This window comes from Prorops nasuta, unplaced genomic scaffold, assembly GCF_024137725.1.
Source record: "Prorops nasuta isolate Cenicafe-Biocafe unplaced genomic scaffold, Cenicafe_Pnas_1.2 PNAS00008, whole genome shotgun sequence".
Classification (NCBI taxonomy): Eukaryota; Metazoa; Arthropoda; class Insecta; order Hymenoptera; family Bethylidae; genus Prorops; species Prorops nasuta.
The window spans coordinates 6,934,383-6,958,196 of NW_027116805.1; the positions used below are offsets into that span (position 1 = coordinate 6,934,383).

At 32.5% G+C, this 23,814-nt stretch overlaps 8 protein-coding genes and 1 long non-coding RNA gene across 16 annotated transcripts; 4 read left to right on the plus strand and 5 right to left on the minus strand.

The window, feature by feature from the left end:
• Positions 1-175: 175 nt before the first annotated feature.
• kin17 (kin17 DNA and RNA binding protein) lies at positions 176-1,754 on the plus strand. Its single transcript, XM_066730790.1, has 2 exons — positions 176-807; positions 890-1,754. Exons 1-2 carry the CDS (start codon positions 402-404, stop codon positions 1,654-1,656), a joined length of 1,173 nt encoding a protein of 390 aa, XP_066586887.1. The 5' UTR covers positions 176-401; the 3' UTR covers positions 1,657-1,754.
• A 1,183-nt stretch (positions 1,755-2,937) lies between these two features.
• LOC136775740 (protein KRI1 homolog) lies at positions 2,938-6,027 on the plus strand. 2 transcript variants are annotated; one of them, XM_066730786.1, is made up of 8 exons: positions 2,938-3,098; positions 3,203-3,288; positions 3,343-4,058; positions 4,120-4,301; positions 4,395-4,645; positions 4,715-4,978; positions 5,068-5,225; positions 5,298-6,027. In XM_066730786.1, exons 1-8 carry the CDS (start codon positions 2,987-2,989, stop codon positions 5,977-5,979), a joined length of 2,451 nt encoding a protein of 816 aa, XP_066586883.1. In that variant the 5' UTR covers positions 2,938-2,986; the 3' UTR covers positions 5,980-6,027. The 2 variants fall into 2 exon arrangements, with proteins under 2 accessions (XP_066586883.1, XP_066586884.1); XM_066730787.1 differs by having other exon boundaries at positions 3,030-3,098; positions 3,164-3,288.
• Positions 6,028-7,150: 1,123 nt separating this feature from the next.
• LOC136775365 (uncharacterized) lies at positions 7,151-8,488 on the plus strand. Its single transcript, XR_010822925.1, has 4 exons — positions 7,151-7,264; positions 8,013-8,133; positions 8,217-8,338; positions 8,413-8,488. It is a non-coding gene; the product is annotated as an uncharacterized lncRNA (long non-coding RNA).
• Positions 7,244-9,215, minus strand: LOC136775364 (putative gustatory receptor 28b). 2 transcript variants are annotated; one of them, XM_066730073.1, is made up of 7 exons: positions 8,804-9,215; positions 8,504-8,736; positions 8,210-8,392; positions 7,871-8,120; positions 7,592-7,660; positions 7,430-7,519; positions 7,244-7,366 (listed from the first exon to the last, which is right to left on the minus strand). In XM_066730073.1, the coding sequence occupies exons 1-7, from the start codon at positions 9,098-9,100 to the stop codon at positions 7,244-7,246; spliced, it is 1,245 nt and encodes a 414-aa protein (XP_066586170.1). In that variant the 5' UTR covers positions 9,101-9,215. The 2 variants fall into 2 exon arrangements, with proteins under 2 accessions (XP_066586170.1, XP_066586169.1); XM_066730072.1 differs by having other exon boundaries at positions 8,468-8,736.
• Positions 9,216-9,801: 586 nt separating this feature from the next.
• LOC136775792 (putative gustatory receptor 28b) lies at positions 9,802-11,883 on the minus strand. The gene is made up of 7 exons (XM_066730867.1): positions 11,608-11,883; positions 11,119-11,390; positions 10,792-10,986; positions 10,473-10,725; positions 10,331-10,399; positions 10,172-10,261; positions 9,802-10,101 (listed from the first exon to the last, which is right to left on the minus strand). Exons 1-7 carry the CDS (start codon positions 11,881-11,883, stop codon positions 10,006-10,008), a joined length of 1,251 nt encoding a protein of 416 aa, XP_066586964.1. The 3' UTR covers positions 9,802-10,005.
• Positions 11,884-12,732: 849 nt separating this feature from the next.
• LOC136775676 (gustatory receptor for bitter taste 66a-like) lies at positions 12,733-14,001 on the minus strand. The gene is made up of 6 exons (XM_066730654.1): positions 13,788-14,001; positions 13,554-13,718; positions 13,232-13,484; positions 13,095-13,163; positions 12,935-13,024; positions 12,733-12,877 (listed from the first exon to the last, which is right to left on the minus strand). The coding sequence occupies exons 1-6, from the start codon at positions 13,925-13,927 to the stop codon at positions 12,794-12,796; spliced, it is 801 nt and encodes a 266-aa protein (XP_066586751.1). The 5' UTR covers positions 13,928-14,001; the 3' UTR covers positions 12,733-12,793.
• A 1,165-nt stretch (positions 14,002-15,166) lies between these two features.
• LOC136775727 (helix-loop-helix protein 1-like) lies at positions 15,167-18,064 on the minus strand. 3 transcript variants are annotated; one of them, XM_066730758.1, is made up of 5 exons: positions 17,883-18,064; positions 17,735-17,802; positions 16,864-16,925; positions 16,633-16,773; positions 15,167-15,889 (listed from the first exon to the last, which is right to left on the minus strand). In XM_066730758.1, the coding sequence occupies exons 3-5, from the start codon at positions 16,920-16,922 to the stop codon at positions 15,736-15,738; spliced, it is 354 nt and encodes a 117-aa protein (XP_066586855.1). In that variant the 5' UTR covers positions 16,923-16,925; positions 17,735-17,802; positions 17,883-18,064; the 3' UTR covers positions 15,167-15,735. The 3 variants fall into 3 exon arrangements, with proteins under 3 accessions (XP_066586855.1, XP_066586856.1, XP_066586854.1); XM_066730759.1 differs by having other exon boundaries at positions 16,633-16,767; positions 17,735-18,064; XM_066730757.1 differs by having other exon boundaries at positions 17,735-18,064.
• Positions 16,972-23,787, plus strand: LOC136775721 (DNA primase small subunit-like). Of its 3 annotated transcripts, none has more exons than XM_066730742.1 (7): positions 16,972-16,990; positions 21,884-22,004; positions 22,081-22,231; positions 22,305-22,474; positions 22,538-22,736; positions 22,812-23,022; positions 23,354-23,787. In XM_066730742.1, exons 2-7 carry the CDS (start codon positions 21,908-21,910, stop codon positions 23,732-23,734), a joined length of 1,209 nt encoding a protein of 402 aa, XP_066586839.1. In that variant the 5' UTR covers positions 16,972-16,990; positions 21,884-21,907; the 3' UTR covers positions 23,735-23,787. The 3 variants fall into 3 exon arrangements, with proteins under 3 accessions (XP_066586839.1, XP_066586838.1, XP_066586840.1); XM_066730741.1 differs by lacking the exon at positions 16,972-16,990 and adding an exon at positions 21,471-21,519; XM_066730743.1 differs by lacking the exon at positions 16,972-16,990 and having other exon boundaries at positions 21,560-22,004; positions 22,812-22,989.
• On the minus strand, positions 19,567-21,383 carry LOC136775722 (zinc finger CCCH domain-containing protein 15 homolog). Of its 2 annotated transcripts, none has more exons than XM_066730745.1 (6): positions 21,250-21,383; positions 20,908-21,115; positions 20,604-20,845; positions 20,333-20,536; positions 19,901-20,270; positions 19,567-19,814 (listed from the first exon to the last, which is right to left on the minus strand). In XM_066730745.1, exons 1-6 carry the CDS (start codon positions 21,316-21,318, stop codon positions 19,708-19,710), a joined length of 1,200 nt encoding a protein of 399 aa, XP_066586842.1. In that variant the 5' UTR covers positions 21,319-21,383; the 3' UTR covers positions 19,567-19,707. The 2 variants fall into 2 exon arrangements, with proteins under 2 accessions (XP_066586842.1, XP_066586841.1); XM_066730744.1 differs by having other exon boundaries at positions 19,567-19,817.
• Positions 23,788-23,814: the final 27 nt, after the last annotated feature.

The window sequence follows — 23,814 nt, forward strand, 5'->3', positions numbered from 1 at the left end:
TATTCCTAACCTAACTTTCCGAACTACCAATCAATGACTCTTTTTGCAAATGACATTAGAGCAATACAGTTCTGTTACTGGTGAAGCCGTTAAAAAGTAGTGATGCACGTGATGGTAAGTTGTATGTATGAGAATTATTGGGAATTTAAGCCTCCCACCATGCACTGATCTCTTATATTGGTAAGCATAAGAGAGTCGAAATGGGGGTATCTAATTCCCACAATCTATCATCATTTCATTCAAAGTAATGACGAGACCAGATCTCTGCAAGTAACGCTAGGTGGCGTCGTGGCGTCACTCGTCAATATGTACATACGCCGTACGGTTAGGTGTGAGTGAAGTGTGTGAACCAGTGTGCTGTGTGAACAACACTGAACCGTCGTCAGTCAAAAACTTGAAAAATGGGTAAACATGAAGTAGGAACTCCGAAATACATTGCAAATAAGATAAAGGCGAAAGGCTTACAGAAGTTGAGATGGTACTGTCAGATGTGTCAAAAGCAATGCCGCGACGAGAATGGATTCAAATGTCACACAATGTCCGAATCTCATCATAGACAGCTATTGCTCTTTGCTGACAATGCTGGCAAATATATGGATCAGTTTTCAAAGGAGTTTTCTGATGGGTATTTGGATTTGTTAAGAAGACAGTTTGGTACTAAACGTGTACCTGCCAATCGTGTCTATCAAGATTACATTGCAGATCGAACACATATACACATGAATGCAACTAAGTGGCTCAGCTTAACAGCCTATGTAAAATGGTTAGGCCGTACTGGGAAGTGTGTTGTGGATGAAACAGAAAAAGGTTTGTACAATTAAATAAGATTAGACTGGACATAGTAATTTAAGGTGATAGACTGTATATATAATTATTTGTATTTCTCTAGGCTGGTTTGTCACTTACATTGACCGAGATCCAGAAACTTTAGCTGCCCAAGAAAAAAAAGCTAAGAGAGAGAAACTGGATAAGGATGATGAAAAAAGGATGATGGATTTTATTGAAAAACAAGTGGAAATAGGAAAGCAAAAAACAAATGAACTACCAGAGGATGAAAAAGTTCCATTAGTACGTCCAGAAAATGACACACCCTTGGTTCTAGAACTAAATTTAAAACCAAAATTTAAGCCTCTACCTCTATTACAATCAGTTTTAAAAAAAGAAGTATTTAAAAAACCTGGGAATATTAAAGAATCAAATAATTCATCAGAAAGAAATTTAAAAAAAAAGTCACTATCTGAAGATGAGAAAATATTGAAAAAAATTAAAGCAGAACCTGAATCATCTATAGATGAAGAAGGTTGGCTAAGAGAAGGTTTAGCAGTAAAAGTAGTCACAAAGAGTCTTGGCCAAAAATATTATAAAGCGAAGGGAATTGTGCAAGGTCTTGTTGAAAATTCTGGGTTTGTGGCAAAAGTTAAAATTAAAACACCTGAAAATGTTGCGGGAGCTGTTATTAAATTGGATCAAGAGCACTTAGAAACAGTTATTCCTGCAATTGGGAGAAAGGTTATTGTTCTTTGGGGCAGTCTTAAAGGTCAAATAGGCATTGTAAAAAAATTACACATAGATGATTATAATATTGATGTAGAGTTGAAAGACAAAGTTATAAAAAAGTTTCCTTACGAGCAAGTATGCAAATATGTTGAAAAATAGACTACTTATAATATACTTAATTATATATGTAATATATTATATGTATATATATACAAAATTACTATTCTTAATGAATAAATTTATCATTATTTTTCCAATCCTACAGAGAATTTTTGTTATACCAATCAAAACAAAACAGTAGCAAAGGTTTAATACTTTTTACTTATTAACTGATAAAAATCATTTAGATCTTCGAAAAACTCATCTATTAATAACATTCGACGATTTCCAACTTTAAACAAAATTTCTGGTAATATATGTTTTGATAGTGGCTGTATATCTTCTTTCTTAAAAGTAAAAACTCTTTGGCTCTTTCTGATACAGGTATTACAAACTTTGTACAGCTTTTCTTTTTCACTAAAATATATTCTTAATGGTACTATTTTTATAACATTTAGAAGTAATAAACTAGAAAAAAACATATAAGTACAAAGAACTGTAGCATCTGATGATGTAATATCACGAAACTCAGGTAACCCAGGATTATTTACTTTCTTTTCAACTAATTGATAATAATGTGTAATTGTATTTATAACCTTTTCTTTAATCTTGCTTTCTTCGATAGATTCTTTGATATCCTTAATATTAAATATTTCATTAGACAAGTTTATCTTCACAGTCATTTGTTTAGTTCTCTCTTCATTATCTGCTTCAATAATTGTATTGTCTATTCTATATCTTGAATAAAAACCTGCGATAGCTGCTGCAGGAATTATTAAAAGACATGCAATGTAAGCTGTATAAGTCATTTTTGGGTTAGGTCCTATATATATGAGCTTATATCTAGAAGGTATACCATCTCGTTGCCTTCTGTAATCCAAAGCAAATGAAGGTTCAACAATTCTATCATCAATTCGAAAAGAGAAGCTCTTCGGCATTAAAGTTGAGCATCTTAAAACTTTACAGATTCTTCTTGAACAGTTTAAGAGAGTAGTCATAATTATCTTCTGCAATAAATATGAGTTTCATAGAAATTGTATTATGTTAAATAATAACTTTTATTCAAAATGATTAACTTAACAAAACTCCAAAATAAATTATAAAATAGAAGTAAATACGTACATGTATTTGCTAAAATATCTTTCTTTATTTATGTTAATTTTTAATTATATTACTTGATGATTTAACGATATCGCTTATAGAGTCATTAGGTCTTTTTCCATTATAGACGCAGAGATGCTGTTTCCGCCGATTTCCGCGTTCTGTTCTATGCAATGCTTCATTCCATGTGTTTAAACGTCATGGGTGACGCCATATTGGAAATCCGTATTTATGGCTTTCAATGATTTTGATGTGGTTAGTTTTTTAAGAGTTAATTTGTCAAAATAAAATGTCATCATTATTCAATAATGATAACTCAGACTCGGAAAATGAATTAAAAATAAACACAGATTATGCAAATAACTATAATAACTGGCGTCAAAAAGAAGAGCTTCATAAATGTATGCATATATAACCTACATCAATGTGGCCCTTAATAACAATTAAAAAATTTGTGTAACTTTAGATACAAATTCATATATTAATTGAATATATGATATTTCAGTAAAAGCAAGATATGGTGAAGATGCTGAGCTTGCAGTTATGGATGAGGAAACCAGTAGTAGTTCTGAGGAAGATGAAGATGGAATGGTATGAGGTTTTTTAATTATGAGATTTATGGCCATTAACAAAATCTTATTTCAGTTATTAAATGAAGAATTTGATAAAAAATTCTATAAAACCTTGGCTTTATTAAAAAGTAAAGATCCAAAAATCTATGATAAGGATTTCAAATGTTTTGACGATTCAGAAGGGCCAAAAACATTAAATGGAGGTAAAGAGCAAGGAGTGAAGAGGCATTCAGAGAGAGCTCTTTTTTTGAGAGATTACGAGCGTAAAATCATTCTTGAGAGAAATGGGAAACTAAGCGATAGTGAAGATGAAGATACTTTAAAACAGAGATGTTTGGATAAATATAAGCCAACATATGTACAGGAACAGCAAGATATCAAAGAAAGTTTTAAGAAGGCTTTAAATGATGATGATGGAGAAGACAATGATTTACTGAAACCAAAAGAAAAAACTGAAGATGAGAAAAAGAAAGAAGAATCAGAATATAAAAAATGGTTAAAGGGCCAAGAAGCAAATATAGATGAGCAGGAAAAGAAAGAACTTAAATCACTACGTGATTATTGGGCTGATCCTAACCTGGATGAAAATGAAAAATTTATTAGAGACTACATACTAAATAACAAATTTTTGGAGAAAGACTTTTCTCAAGAAAATTTAGATTACAATCATGTTATTCATGACAGTGATGAAAATTTATCAGAGGATGAAAGGACTATTGAAAAACAGGAGGAGTTTGAGTGCAAATATAATTTCAGGTTTCAAGAACCTGATCCAGAATTCATTAAACGGTAAAATGAATTATTTATTTTTCATATATAATTTGGATAATAATTTTGTTGACATTTTTAGATATCCTCGAACAATAGGAGACTCATTGAGGAGAAAAAACACTAAAAGAGCTGAAAAAAGGGCTGAAGTAAAAAAGAGAAAAGAAGAAGAAAAATTAAGAAAACAGGAAGAACTTAAACAATTAAAGGCTATGAAAAGGAAAGAGATAGAGGAAAAAATTTTGAAACTTAAAGAAATTACAGGTATAATTATAATTTAAGAAAAGTATTATTAAGCATTAATATTGATTTTCACAAATTGTTTTAATAATATTACTTCTTTTATTTGCCTTTAAGGAAATAATGATCTGGGCTTTGACAATACGGATTTTGAAGCAGATTTTGATCCTGAAGAGCATGACAGAAAAATGAAAGAAATTTTTAATGATGAATATTATTCTGTAGCTAATGAAGCTGTTAAACCAGAATTTCCTGATATGGATGAAGAATTGGGGATCGAAAAGACCTGGGATGATTATGATCCAAATAATGATGACCTAGTTACGGGAGAAACTTATGAGCCACACTGCGAGGATCCAGATTTTAATGTAAATAAACCAATTTTTCTGAGGCTATCCAAAGATAAATAAATTGATTGAATTAATACAATATTTTAGATGGATGCTGATTACGATTCCTCGAAACATCTACAAAATGAGTTACTGGAATCATCTAAAAAGAAGAAAAGAAAGAGACGTGGTAAATTTGCGGAGTTGATAGCTAAGGAAAAGCCAAAATTCGATCCTAAAATGTACAAATCATACGAGGACTATTTCGATCAATATTATTCCTTAGATTATGAAGACATGATCGGGGACCTGCCATGTAGATTCAAATACAGAAAAGTTGTACCAAATGATTACGGATTAAGCGTGGAAGAAGTAATTTTTCTTATATTTTTATCTTGCTCTAAAAAATTGCAATGTAATTTATAGATTTTTACTAATCATAGATTTACTTTCTCCAACAGATATTAATGGCCGATGATAAGGAATTGAATAAGTGGTGTTCATTAAAGAAAGCTCTAGAATATAAAACACAGGGAGAAGAAATGCGAGAATTTAAAACATACAAGGCAAGAGCGAATGACGAAGGACTTAAGAGAAAAATACTAAAAAGCTTGTATAGGTAAGTAGTAAATTGCGTATTTCAATTATCGTGAAAATTTTTTTATAAATAAGTTTTTATGTTTTCACTTAGTACCGATAATCAAAATATATCCGATAACGAAGGAACTTTAGAATCAAAGAAGAAACGTAAAAGAAAAAAGAAAAGCTCTGTAGTATCGACTGAGGATAAACCGGAAATTAAAATAGATGCTTCGGAAGGATCAGCAGAAGTTGAACTAACCTTGCCTGTAAACTCTGAAGAAGTCGAGCAAAGTTCCCCTAAAAAATTAAAATCCGAAAATAAAAAAAGTAAAATGGAGCAAGGTTTCACCAAAAAATTAAATGGTAAAGATGAAACAGCCTTGTCCATAGATAAAATATCACATGATAATAATTGTGAAAATGACCTTGTCGGTAAGAAAAAAAATCAATACCGTGAAAAACGTAAAATATCAATAAGCAGTGAATCAGACAACTTAAATAATAAAAAGCTAAAAAAAGAAAATAATACACAAGAAACAAATTATGTAGCAAATTGCAATACAGATAAGTCTATTCAAAAGAAGGAAAATAAGAAAAAGAAAGGAAAATCAAAGTATAATGCAAAATCAATAGGAAACGACAAAACAGGAGGAGACAAAAATAAGTTAAAAAAACACAAGAAAAATCCAGTGAACGATTCAATTTTATCAATAAAGGACGAGAGATTAAAAATGTATGGACTTAATCCGAAGAAGTTAAAAAATAAAATAAAATACGGTCAAAAAAATTAGGTTTTTACAATGTACCAATTTCGTAAATAAATTACTTAGTATATGTCACGACTTAGTTTTATAATTTTTTCTTTCATTTGACGCCCATATTTTTTTATATTGTTTACAAAAAAGTATAAGCAGACCCTCGACCATAGAAAATTTGTAGGGTTGTTGGATGATAAATGATACTCGGGGATTATTATGCTTGTATTTACATTTCAAAACTTGCCATCCTAATCCGTCCCATATGGAATCAATTCCGCACAATACAGCCCCTTGTCCCAGCCTCTCCAAAATCTAACAAAAATTATATCTAATAAATTATAATGACCAATATTCACTTCATTCTTCATTATAACTAGTTTTTTATTCTTCCAAAAACTTGTCGTTTTATAATAAAAAATATAAAATATTAGTACAATGCAATAGAACTAAAAGGAATTATTAATGGAATAAAAGTGATGAGGGTATGGCAATTAGTTAAAGCGTTTTGTCGCACAATGGAGGAATGTTTGAAAATAGATAAGAAAGTAGGCAATGTTGGAATTGTTCGTTCTGGCAAGCTCCTATTGTTCCGTGCTGCTCTCCCGAGGGTGCAATAAATCAATCCCCTACGTGGAGTAGTGAGTCTACAACAGTAGCAGGTGGCTCTCACGCCTACTGCCCCATGTAGCCTTAATTCCCAATTAATGCTATCCTCCCTGTAAACGTATCAAATCTATCGTTTCAACCATCCCTTAATCTCCCCTCCCCTTCCTTCCCTTCTCCACATATCCCAAGGGATATAGTCTTAACACCTTCCTAATTTTCGTCAATTATTCCCTCCCATCATAAAGTGAAAGAAAGGTCCCAATTTTCCAACAATTTTTCAAGTCTGAGTGTGGTGCTTGGAAATAGAGAAAATTAAGGAATCCCTTTGCAGGTTTATGTAGAAAAATTCAAGTGGTGAATGGACTAGGGGATGAAATCGAGACGGGTCTCAGCGGGGAATCCTAAATTTCACGGTCTAACGCCTTGCAAACTAAAATAGGATTTTCTGGGGTCGAAATTGTAATTGAAACGATGTAACGACTATCGCCATGATGGTCTAATTGCCGGAAAATCGTGTGTTAACTAGAAGTGCCGTCGTTACATATTTGTCTCATTTACAAAATGATTTTACATCAATAGATGCTTAAATTGCTTCAGTAAATTGAATTAAATGTATTATATATTATGATAAAAATCGATATTAATAACAAGATTTAATTTGTGTGCAATTTCGAGGTTATAAAAATTCTTGCTAATTGATAGTCTCTAAAAGGTTGGTAGTATTGGTTATAGTAGAGTTTACAGTAGCGCTGGGTTTTTGAATATCACCGAATTGTATCAATATCACCAGATAAGTGGTCACCGATCCAATCACCTGATTGAAAAATATACAAAAGTTTATACGATAGAAATCAATCATTCTTACCAATAAACTTACCCCGTGAATGAACGTATAGTCCAAGTTGAAAAAACCAGACGCAGTGAAAGTTAATGGATTTTGTATCAGTTGGAGCGTGAAGTCCCTAATCTGAAAAGTTTGGTTTGATATATCAAAAAGAAAAAACGAACAAAATTGTTTTATTTAATTTTTTCTATTTACCTCTGCGCGAAATTCTTTGCTAGTCGAGGGTTCGTAGAGTTCACAGATAATGTCGCCTGTATTGGCGGCCTAAAAAAGTAAAAAGTAAGCACTTATAAATGAAAACGTATTTAAAAAAAAAAGCAACAGTGTTTAACGGTGTGCGGTTGAAAAAATGTGAAATCGCGGACGTCCACTTTAAATTAAGTCAGAGGCGTGTTCTAATCTATAAATCTTGTGGATGTCATTTTTTTCAACATAATTTTATATCAATAGCTTTTAAATAATCAAACATCTTACCTCACCACTAGCTCTAGCGCAAACGTGATTAATGGCAAAAATTTTAGTTGCGTAAAAGAAGATCCAGCAGCACAGTGGAATAATTTCGCGTTTGAACTCGTCGCTGCTCAATTTTAACCAAATAATAATATATGCATTGTAGAGCAGACTCGTTATAAGGACAAAAGATGCAGTCATGGAGAGTAAAATTTGCACTCCGTAAATATCATTAGTGTTCCTTGCCGCTTTCACTAGTTCCAGATGTATCTGCCTAGTCCAAGAAGGTAAAAGATATTAGAAATCAATAAAGAAATAATAATTCTTCTTTCAAATGGAATGGTTCGTTGTGTATCTGTTTACTTCGCAGCTCTCATTGTGTCGACATTTTCCTTCGTTCGACTGTTTTGGTTCAAATCGGAAGTGACGCCTTTATTCCAATCATCTCGCATTTTTAACACTCTTTTGTGTTGGGGGGATTCCGGCGTAGTGGTGAGCATACTTTGCAGCAGTTCGTTTAATTGTTTAAACTTAACTCCAAAATACCTGTTAACGATTTTTTAAAGAAGGTTAGGAGTGACACATTTTTAGGAGAGGAAAAACAAGAAAATTTCTCTTTACCTAACCCAATTGAGAAAAGTGATGTCTACGACGTACATAATAATAGCGGGATAATTGATGGCGATCAGTAAAATGATTTTTGGACCGAATGGCGTATGCCCGGCGAACATCCAAACAAAGTTGGTACAAACAAAAGTGGCTACTATCGCAAAAAGAGTAAGTAGATAATAAATCTGATAAAAAAAATATTTTCTATAATTTTTTCGAATTCCGATTCGTTCCATTGTTTGATCACACATGCCCATGTGTACTATCCCTTGTCGAGTGCTCTGAAATCACCAAATATTCTATTGTAAATATATATAAATAAGCTACAAGAAAAATTTGAAAAATTACCTTTGACCGTATCCATGCAAAAACAATCATACAGACGGCGAGGAAAACGTTTCCATAAAAAAGTGCCTTAAAGGTTATGTTTCCAGAATCGGTTATTTTTGTGAGATAAAATTCTGCGAGACAATTGCTGGCTGAAGAAAGCAAAAAACCATAGCCTATTATGCAGCAGATGATGTAAACAAGACTCATCACTTTTCTCGAGTATCCCAATGGATACTCTATAATTGCTGTTCCAGAGATCCAATTCAAGATGGCTAATGGTAAAATTAACTCATAAACATTTTTTGGAACAAACATTGTCTCTTTTGCTTTTAATATACCAACAATTTTTTATAAAGAAAAATCTCAAATTTGCATGGAAAATTTCTCAATTAGCGTAGTAACTCTTTTCATAAGATTAACTATAATTAGTAAATATATTTTTTAGGAATAAGAAATTTGATCCGATCCGTGAAAGAGTCCGCGAAGTACTGCCGTCGTACTGTCGGTTTCTCTTAGAGTCCCATCGCGTGTCACTTCATTCTCACCAGACTTTATTGCCAAGGTACGTATTTAGATAGGTCGATATTAATTTTTTTTATCAATTCCGAGAGTACCTAATCATCTTGTTAAAATTTCATCAAATCGACGATAAATCTACTATGCAAGGTAACTATTTTTGTTCCCTGATGTCTTCGTGACTATGTATTTATTTTTTTTCGTTACTTTTAGCAATTATAACGCTAATATTCCCTTTGCAACTGAACAACGTAATAAAACGTGAAATTGCTACAGTAAGCAGCGATGCATGGTTGATAGATTTAGAGAGAAATTATTGATTGGATAATGATAATGTTTCTGCAAGTTAATTACTGGAGGAAAGGTAAGTTTTTCTTGGTAATAAAAACGAATTAAGTTTGTATTGTCCCATGAGTACTGAGACATCGTGCATTATTGCGACGGTGCATTAGTGCGGGCCTTGCATTAATTTGCGTGACTTTACCACCTTTTTCAAGGACACCTCGTTCGATTTATCGATCGACTTTAAAACACAAGATCAAGAAAGTAATTGGCAAATGTTAAGGAGTAGGAGATCAATTTATTCTGTGTTATTTGTTTTATTCATCAGTTAAGTATTCTCACAAATATAACTTAATTATTATTCTATTGCTAGCTATTCTGTACTATCTTTTTTTTCTTTTTAGATTATTTCAAAAGGTAAATTACATTCGAAAGTCGTGAATTTTTTTTTTCTTCGATTCTATAAAGTTGCTTATCTGAATAAGAATCACGGAGTAAGTTGAAATCACTCCAGCGATCTGAAAGAATAATATTGTTTATTTTCTTGTATAGAACATATCTTGTTGAAAATAAGGCTTGCTAATTTACTGTTCGTAACGAATTATTGTTCAGAGAGAAAAATCCCATGGCAGAAAAATTTAAAGGATTCTGTAGCAGTTGCAGACCAAACTGATAAATCTGGAAATGAACATTATTACCGAAGTTGAATAGAAATTATGATGAAATTAAATTATGTTGATGCATTACTTCTTCTCTGATCTCCGGTCGTGCGACATTCGAATTGATTCGATGAACAACTTCGGCCGTTATCATTGCCTTAAAGTGGAGATCATGTTTAAAAATCAAAGAAATTCTCAATCATAATTTTCTTTATTTTATAGATACATACCTCTCGACCAGTAGAGTCACAGGCACGATTAACAAACAGCAACTGTCCAAGATAGGAAATGAATAAAAATAAGGTGAATAATGTTTTCTTTATTTTGGACAAAATGGTTGCATTTGGGGTATTTAGTTTTACATAAAGATTGTAAAACAGAAACGTCAGCAAAATAATGTAAGACACAGTGATCACTAAAATTTGCAAACCAAAAGATTTGCTAATTTTTCTAGATGTTTTGCACAGCTCCAAATGAACTTGTCTGAAAATATAAATTATATTAAAATATTATTAAAATGGAAATCTGTGAGAATGTGGTTCATCGAACCTAGATATTTGTAAAAGATGTCTAGCACGAGTCCAATAAATACGATTCCGTTTACGATTATCCAATTTATGGTGCTCCACGCGTCTATTTGACAAATATTCCTCCAGCCTTGCGTAATTCCAGACAAACGCCTCGCCCTCGACGGATGTGTTGCGCAAGAGTTCATTGATTTTTCGGAATCTCCACTCCAAGCAACTGCAAGTTTTCCATTTCATTCCACAATTATAAATTATAATCACATCTGAGCATTGTTTTTCATTTTAGAAGCCTACTATTTGAAATAGAAGAATTATACCTGCATTTATAATTTATTAATAAACATCTTACATGGCAGAAATGCTGAATTCCAACAAAACCAAATAACTGAGTGACTGTGGATAGGCGTGCATCACTCCGATGAAGACAATCGAGAGCATATCACTCTCTCTATGCAAAATGAACGTGCTCAATAAATTTAGGAGAGTGATAAACAGAAACCATCCAGTAACGGCAATAATTATCATACGGTAAGCTTGTTTATTTTTGTCTGACATTTGTATATTCATTGTTTCCAAAGTTTTATCCAACTTGTCCAATCTTTCCAGATGTTTCCTGTATGGCTAAAATTGATAAATTCTTTTTTTGCTCAATACCTGAACAAAATATTAAAAAAAAAAAATTAATAAAATGATGGAATCGATTATGTGGCAAGTTACGCTGAATAACTAATAGAAGCTGCAGGAATCGATGCAATGATAATGAATACTGAAAGGTGGTAATTACTAGGAGTAAATGAGATCATTTAAATGATAATAAATAGTACTGAATAATTGATACCTGAGTATCTCGTAATCCTAGAATCGACAAGGACACCACCGTGGGTACGTAGGCATACGTGACGAAGGAAACCAAAGCTTTTTCTAAACTGAGGGACTTCACCCTCAAATATCTGTCGTATCCAAAGTATAGAATTGTAATGTATCCTAAGGATGCGAGGATGGAATAGATCAAACTGAAACTGACTGTTATCCATTTATTGCCACACTTAGGAGCTCTTAAACCAAAAATTGCACAAGTTCTTTCCAATGGAGCCAAACAATCGTTTAACAACATTTTTTTATTCGACTTGAAACAATTCATCGATGAAAAAATCCTCAGCAAACGTTGAATAAAACACACTTTGAAAAACTGACTGTGTTTATTTTTGTATGCATTATAAACGTAAAAAATTTCACGAAAGGTGATTGAATTAAATTTTATTGTAAAATTGTTAAAAAATAATTCTTAATATAGTCGAGTTGTTTAGCGCTTTGTCGGACTGCCTGTACTGTTCTTATGTTCCCTTTTTCCATATCTTTCCACCTTCGCCAGTTTGTGTCATTACTGACATTAAATTAATTATTCAGGAAAGCCCAAGTCTGAAGCACAAGGGCAACAATAACGGTCAATCGATCCCCGGTCCATGTTTTTATGTCTCACCCTCTGCCAATCTACATCAGTGATGTCTTCTTCTTTAATATATATATATATATACAGCTGTATATAAATAACATGGCAGCTTACAGTTGGACAGAAGAAGACTTTAGTGGCAAAAAACTATATCTTGGAAACTAAGTATTTAGAACTTAAAACTTTAAGAAAGTATTTTTAATATTTTTGCTCATCTAACAGATAACATTGTTAATTTCACTCTTGATGGAGTGGGAAACACTTTCAATATTGTTGTAAATTGATTTTATATATTTAGGTATTAAATGCTTTTATGCAGAAATTAATTTTTGTTGCTTTATATAATTACTTGTAAGAAAATTATAGCTACGAACGAGAATGCTAATATTTTTATCTTTATTTTATGCCTGCTTTTAAAGGTATGTACTACTGTGAACAGGATCCCAGGAATAGCTGACAAATCAATTACCCTAAATTAATTTTTTTTTTCTAAAGAAACGTCCTAATCAAAAATATATTACATAAGATTGAATTTATTTACAACAAAGTTACATTGTTTTTGTTGTATAATTTTTTATTTATGCGTTATTTTGTTGGTACCATCCTGGTCGCCCATCTGAATTAAAATCATCAAATACGTCGCTACCGTTGAAAAAACCTGAAATAGTTAAAGTTTAATTACATTAGCAAAAAGTATAAATAACTGTATACATACGCCGCAAAGAAAACTGCAGTCCAAGCAAAAAAAGCCATAAGCCGAAAATTCTAGTGGAATCTGAGTCATTTGTAGACTAAATTGATGAATCTGTAATTTTTCTCTTAAAAAGTTTGTAATTTATTCTTTATTTTATTTATATATAAATATTTTTAACTACCTCCTCCTTCATCTCATAGTCCATATCCAGTGAATTTACTCTATGAAGGATCTCTGCAGTTTGCTGACCCTGAATACATCATACAAATTTCAAATTTGCTCTGTCACAATTATTTTATTTTATCTGTAAAAATTTACCTCTCGTTTCGTCAAAGTACAAGTTAAATTAACGAGAAAAATCTTAAAAACGTGAGAAACACATAATAAAGCTGTCACTAAGGTATCGTTGAGTCTACTTGAAAATGTGGCATTGAAGGATTTAACTTTGTTATAAAGCTGGAAACAGAGGGCTGTAAATACTATAACTGTTCTAGCAGTTTCTATACTCATTTGGATACCAAAACTTTTCGTCAGATCTCTCGAAGTCTTACAAAGCTCTAAATGTGATTGCCTAAAAAAATATTTCTTTAGACAAATATAGATAATATTAAATAACTAATTAATTTTAAGTTATAAATACTTGACGATTCCCAATAATCTAAAACGAGAATCTTTCCAAGGTTGAACTACGATGTAAGATGGAACAAGACTGTCGAACAACGAACTTCCGGTTCCCTTATAATTGGAGGGATATTCGAGACATTTGAGAAACTGGTTGATTCTTCTAAAGCGTTCCTTCATTAGTCTAAAAAAAATTTCTGATTACAAGGATATTGCTCTTATAAATAAAAAGAAAAAGATTTAAATTACATACGACACAATAAGTGCAAAAGTAATGGCCACCAATCCGCCAATATCCATCGAATGATTATAGGTTAGGGTGATAAAAATTGCTGAGTAAATATCACGCCTGTCCAGCTGCCACTTTATAGTAATAAAAAACATAAATCCCATCCAAAGATACCATCCAATTAGTGATAGAATACAGGTTACACGCAATTTTTCATAATTCGTTGGTGAACCTAACAATTCCAAACTTTTATCCACCAAACTGATCCTTCCCAGACATTCTTTAAAAAGCTGGAAACAGTTTATGAATATTTGGTAATTCAATTATTGTTTTTGTTACAAGCTTACAGCTATTACCCTTGTATAGTAGATTCCAAAAATCGAATAAACCACAACGACCAATAAATTAAGGCATCCGGTGAAACTCGAAACGTAATTGGCTAATCGTACTCGGAGATTACCTGTGCCTTTGATTGGACCAAAATAAATAAACGCGGTATAAGCACAATAAAATATTGAAACGTAAAAAACACTTAGCAGCGGACGCAAATGTCCTTTCGGAAATTCGAAACTTCTTACGCCGAATATCCGATTGAACTTTATTACAATTGATAAGGCATTTTCCAAACTCTTCACTTTTTTATGTTTAAACTTTTCTTTTATACTCATTGCTTGGGAAATTACAAAGAAAAATTCGAAAGTTGTAAATTGGTTTACTAATGAGGTTAAGCTGCTCTCATATGTTGCAGTACTTAGGACAAACTAAAAGCTGACATCTATCAAAGAATTCTTTTGTGCCTAGGGCTGTGTTTACGAGGAGGTACATATGTTTACACGGGAAAACATGGGCCAATAGAAAATTCCCCTCCAACAGGACAAGTTACTATCCTTGAGCGATAAACGAGGGCATCAGCCGGGAAATAACCTTTAATTAGCTTAGTGCTCGATATTTTTGTCAACGACTCTTCGATTGTGAAGATAATCTTAACCATTATAGAAATTTATTTAGATTTTTTTCTTCGCCTATACAATATACATATAGCTGATTATCGGAAACATAACCTTAATTACTGAACACTCGAGCAATTTTTCATTTCACCTTCTGTTCTCTTGATTGAAGATAGCTATAATAAAAAGTATCTGTCTCATACCCAACAGAACTCTAACAACGCATTTAAAGTAGCAGCTTTGCAAATATATTTGCACAAGCCAGCAGATTTAAAGCCTATAATTTATCCTACTAGGATTTTGGGGTGGCACCGCCATAATAACAGTCATTCATTCAGATTAACCTCTGTCACAAGTGCAAATATGCAAATCCAAATTAATTTTAAGCAAACATATATTAGTTAAACAATTGAATTTTTTAAATTCTATTGTTTTATTATTAATAATTACATATTATGAGGTGGGATCTGGAATACTAAAAATTGCAATGTATAAAAAGAGTTCGAATACTTTATACACATGTACAATGGTCATAATACTTGAATAGTAAAATAAAGGAAAGTCGTAGGACTTAATGGAATTCGTTGAAATGGGCTCGACGATGCGTGAAGTTGATTTCTCCGACGAGTTCGATTCTTTTTCACTTGCTGCATGCCCGATATGGGGAAAACTATTCCCTCGGGAATCGGAAGTCCCTAATTCGTGTGGTCAAACTACTCACTCTCATTAATCACATAACCTCACAATCAATAAGGTTTTGGTTGTCCAAATACATCAAAATTTAAAAATTCGTGTATCAAGAGACACGGCAGTGTCTCTACGTCAGGTCATTTTAAAAAAAGTCGAGACACTGCCATTTTTTACGCGATGACTTACTTAAATCTTTATTTCCTGAACCGGAGGACTTCCGATTACCAAGGGAAAAACGGGATATTTTGATGTCGTAATATTTTATTCTGCATTTATCGTTCTTCTTCCAGTGTGAGTTTTCTTGTTTTTACTGTCAATGTATCCTCCACCATAGGTTACGCCTCGAGAACGTGGTTCAGGTAAGCTATATAGCAAATTGCCAGGCGTAGAATTTCGATTTTTGACAACTTCTTGTCAGGTGGTAAAGTTGGCAAAAGTCTCCGCAATTCTGCGAACGCCAGATTGAAAGCCTCCACCCTCACGCGTTCCCTACCAAGAAAGAACATTTTAATCAACAAACTATCGAATCAAAATCGAAGGCATATAAAAATTATTTTTAGGTTACATGAACAATAAATTCAGCTGTATAATGCTCGATAGAATATTTTCCTGTTTCATATACTTGCCATCGGGACACCAACGTGTCTCTTGGGATTCTACATAAACACAAAGTGTATAGATTCTATACAAATGTAAAATAAAGAAAGCACTATGCGTTCCATGCGTAGCTCGGAATCCACTCTTGATAACCATCCAAGTGACAAAAAAGAACAAAAATGGCTTTATAATGATCATGTATACATGTACCCTTGCTGATAATAACAAACCATTTTAATAGTACTTAATCACCGATTTTTTTGTTCCACCAAATGAAACTTCCATCTAATTCCGTCTAATGTATTGGCTTCTTTCCGAATATTTTTCAAATTGGCACTTGGACAGTTATTCGTCATACGTATTCGTTAACGACAAATACTGCTAAAAATAAAAATAAATATGTGTATATATACAGGTTTAAATCCTTACACCGAGGCAGCGTTTAGAGTTGAGCACAAGGCGCTTAGCGTAAATAGATTATGTTAAATTTCTTATTGAACACATGACTGATTTATGAGCGCATATGCATAATTTGGAATACAGCCCGACTATTGTCGTTAAAAATTACAGAGCATCATATCAAAATATTAAAGTTGTCTCCGTTGAATGTCTGAAATATGGCGGAAGACGATTACCTCGTTGCGTGTGCAGTTCTGTACTTCTGGGTTGCTCGTCGACGACGACGACGCTCCTCTCGGGTTAAATTGCCAACTGCTCCTCCACAATCGTTACCTCCGCTTCCCCCACCTCCATTCATCCCGTTACAATCTCTATCTCTTAAAAACATACACGCAATTATAGTTCCATCATAGCCGCATAACCTCTTAAACTATATTTGTTGTTTCTTAAATCTCTGAAGCATTTACCTTCGTCTAGGTTGAAGATTACAGCAGGCTGGAATTGGCAGGAAAGCATCTCTCTCCATTGTCTGAAAATTTCATAGTTATAATTACCAACAGCCTCAAGTTAAGGGAACAAATAAGGAAAAAAGGGGTGAGTAGAAAATACATTGAAAGGGTTAAACGCGCCTTGGGAATCCACAATAAATATTGGATATAGTCGTGAAAATATTTGTACAATTCTCACATCCCTGGAAACTCTTACTGAATGATCGGAGATCGTTTATTTGAAAAATTAAGTATTGCTTATTTAACTTTACGAATGTTGTAATAATTTTTATACTTCGGTTGAATTTTTTCCAAGGGAATCTTATGTTTTGTGAATAAGATTGACGTTTTTCGACCAAACTTTGTATTATTGAGAGAAACGTGTCGTCTCGGTGGTTTCTCCTTAATTATTGACGAAACTGACAGCCCCTGAGTCTCATTCGATCTGATTCTTATGGTAAACCGGCAATTCGTATGGACTGACTCCCGCCAATATCCTGAATTTTTCAGTAATCCCAGATTTCACGCAATTTCAAACATCCCCCTTCCCCCCATCTAGCGACCATAAAAATGTTGTCACTTTACTCGATCCCGATTACTCCAGTTCTTTTCTATTGAGAATTTTCGCTACTCCGTATTTAAAACCTTAAAAAAATATGTTTACTTCTTACAAATTTACAGTTTAATTAATATAAAGGAGAATATACAGACTTTACAATAAACAATGATGCCTACGACCGCCATTTTGTATATGTAAAAATCAATGAGGAGAGTGTTGTGCATGAATAAAAATTTATAATTATAAAAGAAAAATAAATAAATTACCGTAGGAAAAGCTTACTTTACTTACATAAATATCTTAAAAACTGGCAATTTCTTTAACAAACTTTCCTCTTATTCGGCGAATTTTCCCGAAAACTGCACATTTTTTTTACAAAAATAATATTAATGTAAATTTTTCATTCCACATTTTTAATGTTGCACTTTAGGGAACTCACATTTTTATCTGCAAGCTCAATAGTTTTCTTCTTTCGAGTTTAATTAAATTTTTTATTCTATCACTGGTTTTAAATATAAACACTACCAATTTTATTTGACGAGAATAGGGGTTGAAGAGACTCGATCGACTTTTGGAAGAAAACTGCGATAAGATCTGAAAGATTTGGGAGTGTCCAGGAGGTTTAAGCGATTTCACAGGCGAATTTGAGTCTTCCCCTCGGGATGCTGGGTCCAGCAGGTGCAGAATCCAGCCTATCCCCTCTATCAATCCCGAATCTCATTCGATCCCCTCTTCCTGTGACACGCCTAGCATCCCTTAGAATCCTCCAATCCCGTCCTGCGGGACATCTTGTTTCCCTGCCCAACAGTCTCGACGCCATTATCATCATTTACTCTTCCGTTTGCATTTACTCTCTTTATTTACCTAATGAAAATTTACTTGTCTCAATAGTTTTCCAAGAATGTTCAAAACATCGATCTAAAGATACGAATTGCAATCATTTTCAAATTTTTGACGTATTTTGCATTCTCAAAGCGTCATTGCTGTTAAATAATTTTATTTTTTGTCAATTCTTAACCCTTTCGGTAGACGCTCATAACCTTAACAAATATTTATTTACTTTCGTAATAGAAGCAATCGAAACTTCATTTCTCTTTATAACCTCAAATTTTTAAAGTAGTTCCCCAACTTTTTTTGAATAAGCTATAACGGAGCAGATATATTTGCACAGTAACACCTGAGCCTATCGAGAAATCCATACTTCCTGTCTTAGCCTGGAAAGAAAGGGGAAGTAGCAAAGGAATACAATATCTTACAAAAATTTCATAGAATTCACTTTAATTTCTTCTGCAACGTCATGTTCCGTTTTGTAAAAATTTTAATTTTTAATTCTTACACGTTAATAACCTTTTGGATAAATGGAAAAGTTAAATAAATGTATATACAAAACATGAAAGGGTTTTAATTTCTATACACACTAAGATTTTCCCTGTCAAGATGAATATTAATTTTTATGAAAAGTTTCATGGACTGCCGCAATAATTTGACTGCAAATGTATCCATAAACGGCACGTGCCGTTACAAGATATTATAAAAGGCAGCAGCACGTGACGGGGAATTTCGTGATGAAAGGAGTAGTGGCCAAACAGAAATTAACAGCTGGCCACAAGCCAAACATCATGGGATGATGGGATAGTTACATCATTCCCAACAGAAATCATCTTTTATACAAATTATCCAGTCACGTGTCATCCTCCTCCGCCCCCTAATTTTTCGTGATAGATGATTTTCCCTGCATACACTTCCAACTTTGTAAAGGAAATTAAAATCGAAAGGGTGTGTCAAGGAATTGGACTCAAGTGGGTACTTCAATAAGTGCAAATAGATTCGAATGGAATTTAATTCCTTTCTCGTATGTTACATTCTCAACCCCTCTCTTTCTATTACGTCTTTTTCTCGGAGATGTCCAACTGAACACCGATTATATCTTTTATCACTAAACATTCTCTTGCAGTTCGCTACTACATCGACTTTTAATCTATATAAATTTCTACATTATCGACAGAGAAAATAAAACATTTTATACGTCGATAATGTAGTTTCTTGCTTAACTGCCGGCAATTTTTTGTGTGTAAAATACGAAGAAGGGGATAGGAGTATATAATAACGATTGAACATTATATTTTTCAAGTTTTGTTTTTAATACAAGTAACGCCTAATTGTCACTACTGAATAAGGCAGTATACAAGTAGGAATATGCAATTAAAAAAGAAAGGAAAACACACCATTGAGCCTTGAGGAGAGATGCGTGCGGGACATCTGGATTACTCCTCCAAATCCAGGTCCCCCAGTTCCTCCTCCAATCCTTCGAGGTCCTCCTCAGTAAATAGATTTTCATTTATCGCTAAGGCTGTTGCTCCGTCTTCAGCTGCTACTAAAAATAAATTATTAAGTTTAATTTTGGTTTAATAGGAAGTATCACACACATTTGTATTACTTAAACTAAACTAAACTAACCAGAAGGTTCTCCATTACTTTCGGGTGCACCAATTCCTTTTAAACGTTCCTCAGAGGCGACAGTAATATGACTATTATCAACTTCACTAACTTCCATAGTTAATCTTTCCATATCAAGTTCTCTAAACTCAACACTCTCTTCATCTTCTTCGTGAAGAGCATAATTATCGATTGCTTCATCTCCATCATCGATACCGTCTCCAGTAGCCAAATCTGGATTGAAGTAGAACATTTCTCGTCCAGAAATTCCCACCTGGCGACCCGCCTTAAAATCACTACGTCTCTTTTCTTCGTCTCTAGTTGCTTTCTCCTTCTTCTCCTTTAGCTTCCTCTTCTTCCATGCTAAGAAAGTCTCCAATGTAATTTTGGTCTAAAAGAAATTTCATTTGTTAATATTGCTATATTAATGTTGGGAATAAATTTTAATATTACTTGATTGGGTCCTAGATTCGCCCTTTCCCTTTCTATTAAATCTTCTAAGGAAATTTCATCCTTCTTTTCCTCCTTCTTTTTGTCTTTACGTAAAACAAAACCTGGTGGCAAAGCATGTCGATAAATACATTTTTGTCCTGATGGACACTCCCAAAACCAGCCATACTTGGACTTTTCTACAGCTTCTAAGAAATGCTTGCAAATCTGTGAAATATTTGTTAAATTGGTGTTGTTGAATTATTTTTGGTAAAAATTATGATTATAATCTTACAATATCTGTGGTGGGTCTATTTCCTCCACCTCCATGCTTCTTTTCAACAACTTCCTTCAATTTATCCTCATCCCACTTATCCATTGTATCTTCTTCTTTGTCATCATCTCTCATGTCACAATACAAAGAACGTTTTTCTGCTTTTCTCTCAATAGTAAGATCATGAGAAAACTTACACTTGTCTCCTTTTGTACACTGTCCTTGTTTAAAGAAGGCGCAAACAACAGACTTGGGATCAGTTCCTGGAAGGAATGTTTTTTATTTATTAATCAATAGTTAACATTGTTTTATAATAAACAATTACCTTTATCTATTTTTTGAGATTGAACTGGCTTGAAGATTAATGCAAGTTCTTTTTGTTCTTTCAGCTTCTTCTCTTTTTCTAATTTTTTTGCATTAGGATCTTCTATTTTTCTGGGATTAATTCCTCCAGATTTCACCTGCTTTTCTACTTGTTGGATAAATTTCTGTTGTTTAGCTCCTTTCTTGTTCTTAATACCAAATGTTTTATCCTAAGAAAAAATAAAAATATAGAAATCATTTACAGAAATTGGACAGCAAGAAATGTCTCAACAAAGAAAAAATAATATAGATAAAAGTATAAATTTTAGTTTTTTAATCAAGACAATAAAAACGTAATTTTTACCTCAATAACCTTTTCCTTCTTTTTCTGCTCTGCTTTTTTACTAGCAACAGGGGCCTTTTTAGGAGGCATGATGTATGATTTGTAAATCTGCTTTTTGAATATTAAATTGGATTTAGAGAAAATACATAAACAAATTTATACAGATAGCGAGGAGATTTATTTTTCCTATCAAATCAAATACACAGTGGTAGGAGCCTTATGGGCTCACACCAACCTACCAGCCGACACACTTGGCCATTGGCAATAATGGCAATTGGCATAAAACTTGAGGTTAGGTTTTCTCAGGTTTTCACCCTTTTACAAATTATCATTTCCTACCCAACCCAACCACAGTTGTTCTTGTGTGGAATCAGGGGTACAGGGCACAGGGGTCCAGTGGACTGTGGAATTGTAGATAGTAACGTATTTAGTGGCTTTAGCAGTTAGGAAATCCTGTATAAAAGCGGGAAATTTTAATAAATCCACTGAAATAGATAATGAAAAAACTATAAAATGTAGTAAATTTTTTAATTAAAAATTGTTTTATATCATATATAATAATTTTGAATTTAAGATTCCTCTAACTTGAATATTAAGAACTTAGGAGAAGTTACATTTTTTAACATTTTCGAATAATAACAAGTAATTATTATAGCTAGGTAAACAAAAATAAAAGCCAATGGAAGGAAATCTAAATGAATACCAACAATATTTGAGATATTATTACAGAAAAATTTTTCCTTGTAAGAAAATATGTCAATGGCTTGACACTCATGGTAAGAATTTAAAAGTTTGTCATTTTCATTCGTATCAAATTTGTAATTTTCACACAATTATGATTTTTCTTTTCAGATCATCTATTTCCTTATAGAGAATTTTCTTTCACATTGATTAAAGGGGCTTACTTACGTTATCTACAATTTATGTGTCATGCAGATTTACAAATCCGTATTCACAAATTATGTCCTCAAAAAATTGATATAGGGGCTATTTATAATGCGACGTAGGAATAATTATAAATGAGTTATTTTTCATTATATAAAATTTGTTTATAATGTTGATAAGAAACTTTACAGGCCTGGTCCCAATACAATAGGTTTGAAGCCACTTCTAAAAGAATTTGTGATTGACATTGATATCTCTGATTATAATGATGTAAGAACATGCTGTACTGAAAGTAATATTTGTAAAAGATGTTGGCAATACATGGTTATTGCTGTTAAAATATTGCATCACTCTTTAAAAAGTAAGTCCTTAAAAGCAAAATTATTTATTATACAGTCAATTAATTCTTTCTTATATTGTTTAGACGAATTTTCATTCAAACACATCTTATGGGTATTTTCTGGTAGAAGAGGAATACATTGCTGGATTTCTGATAAATCTGCATTAAGTTTAAATGAGAAAAGTAGATACGACATTTCTGAACATTTAATAGTGGTGAAGGATAATTTTAATTTGAAAAGGAAAGTAAGATTACCTGAAGGAGACCTGCTAGATAATGTGAAGTATACATACTTAATTTCAATATAATTTAAATTGTGTATTATCATATCGTCACCAATAAATATAAAAATTAATAGGTGTGCTTTACATATCATAAAACCAATATTCATAAAATTTTGTGTGGAAGACCAAAATATGCTTGGAACATTGGAGAGAATAGATGCATTTTTGAAGTTACTTCCAAATAAAGATGAAATTCAGGAGGAGATAAAAACTATTCTATTGCAGCATGAAACAAGTTTAGACCGGTGGAATGTATTTGTTGAATATTTCAAAAGAATAGATACAGTAACTTTTCAATACAATAATTTGAAAACTTTTAATTAAAAATATTATTATCATTTTGGGTAGAATTGGTCATTTTTATGTGAGATTGATCATTTTTCATAAATATTTACTATTATTATATTATTGTACACATTTTTATTATTGATAAATATTTGAGGTGTCACATAACATGAAAATATACTATGTTAAATATTTCAACTTGACTGGTTTAATACTCATTGTACCTGATATGATTAATCGCATACCTAAAGATCAATGCTACCCCAATTGACAGTATCAACAACCTCTAAAAATCATTGATTGACACACATATACATGTTTTATTTTTCAGAAAAGCGATGATTGGAAATATTATAGTCATTTTTTGGATGAGGTCATGCTACAATACTGTTATCCCCGAATAGATATGGAAGTGAGTAGATCCAAGAATCATCTCTTAAAGTGCCCATTCACTGTACATCCGGAAACTGGCAAAATAGCTCTACCATTCAAAGCCAAAAGAATAGAGAATTTCGACCCAACAAATGTGCCTACATTAAAGTCGTTACTAAAAATTATAAATGATGTTCCTTCTAAAAAATTCAAATCATTTAAAGTTGACAAAGATGTATTTGAACAACTTTCCAAAGCTATTATTGTTTTTGAAAAATTTATTGATAAATTAGAAGCTAAAGAAAAAAAATTAATTAATTGTTCCGGAAATACTAGTTAAGTTTGTACTGTATCTTTTATTGTAAAAATTAATATATATATATTAGTACTTTTTTTATTGAGATAAAGTTATTTGCAGTT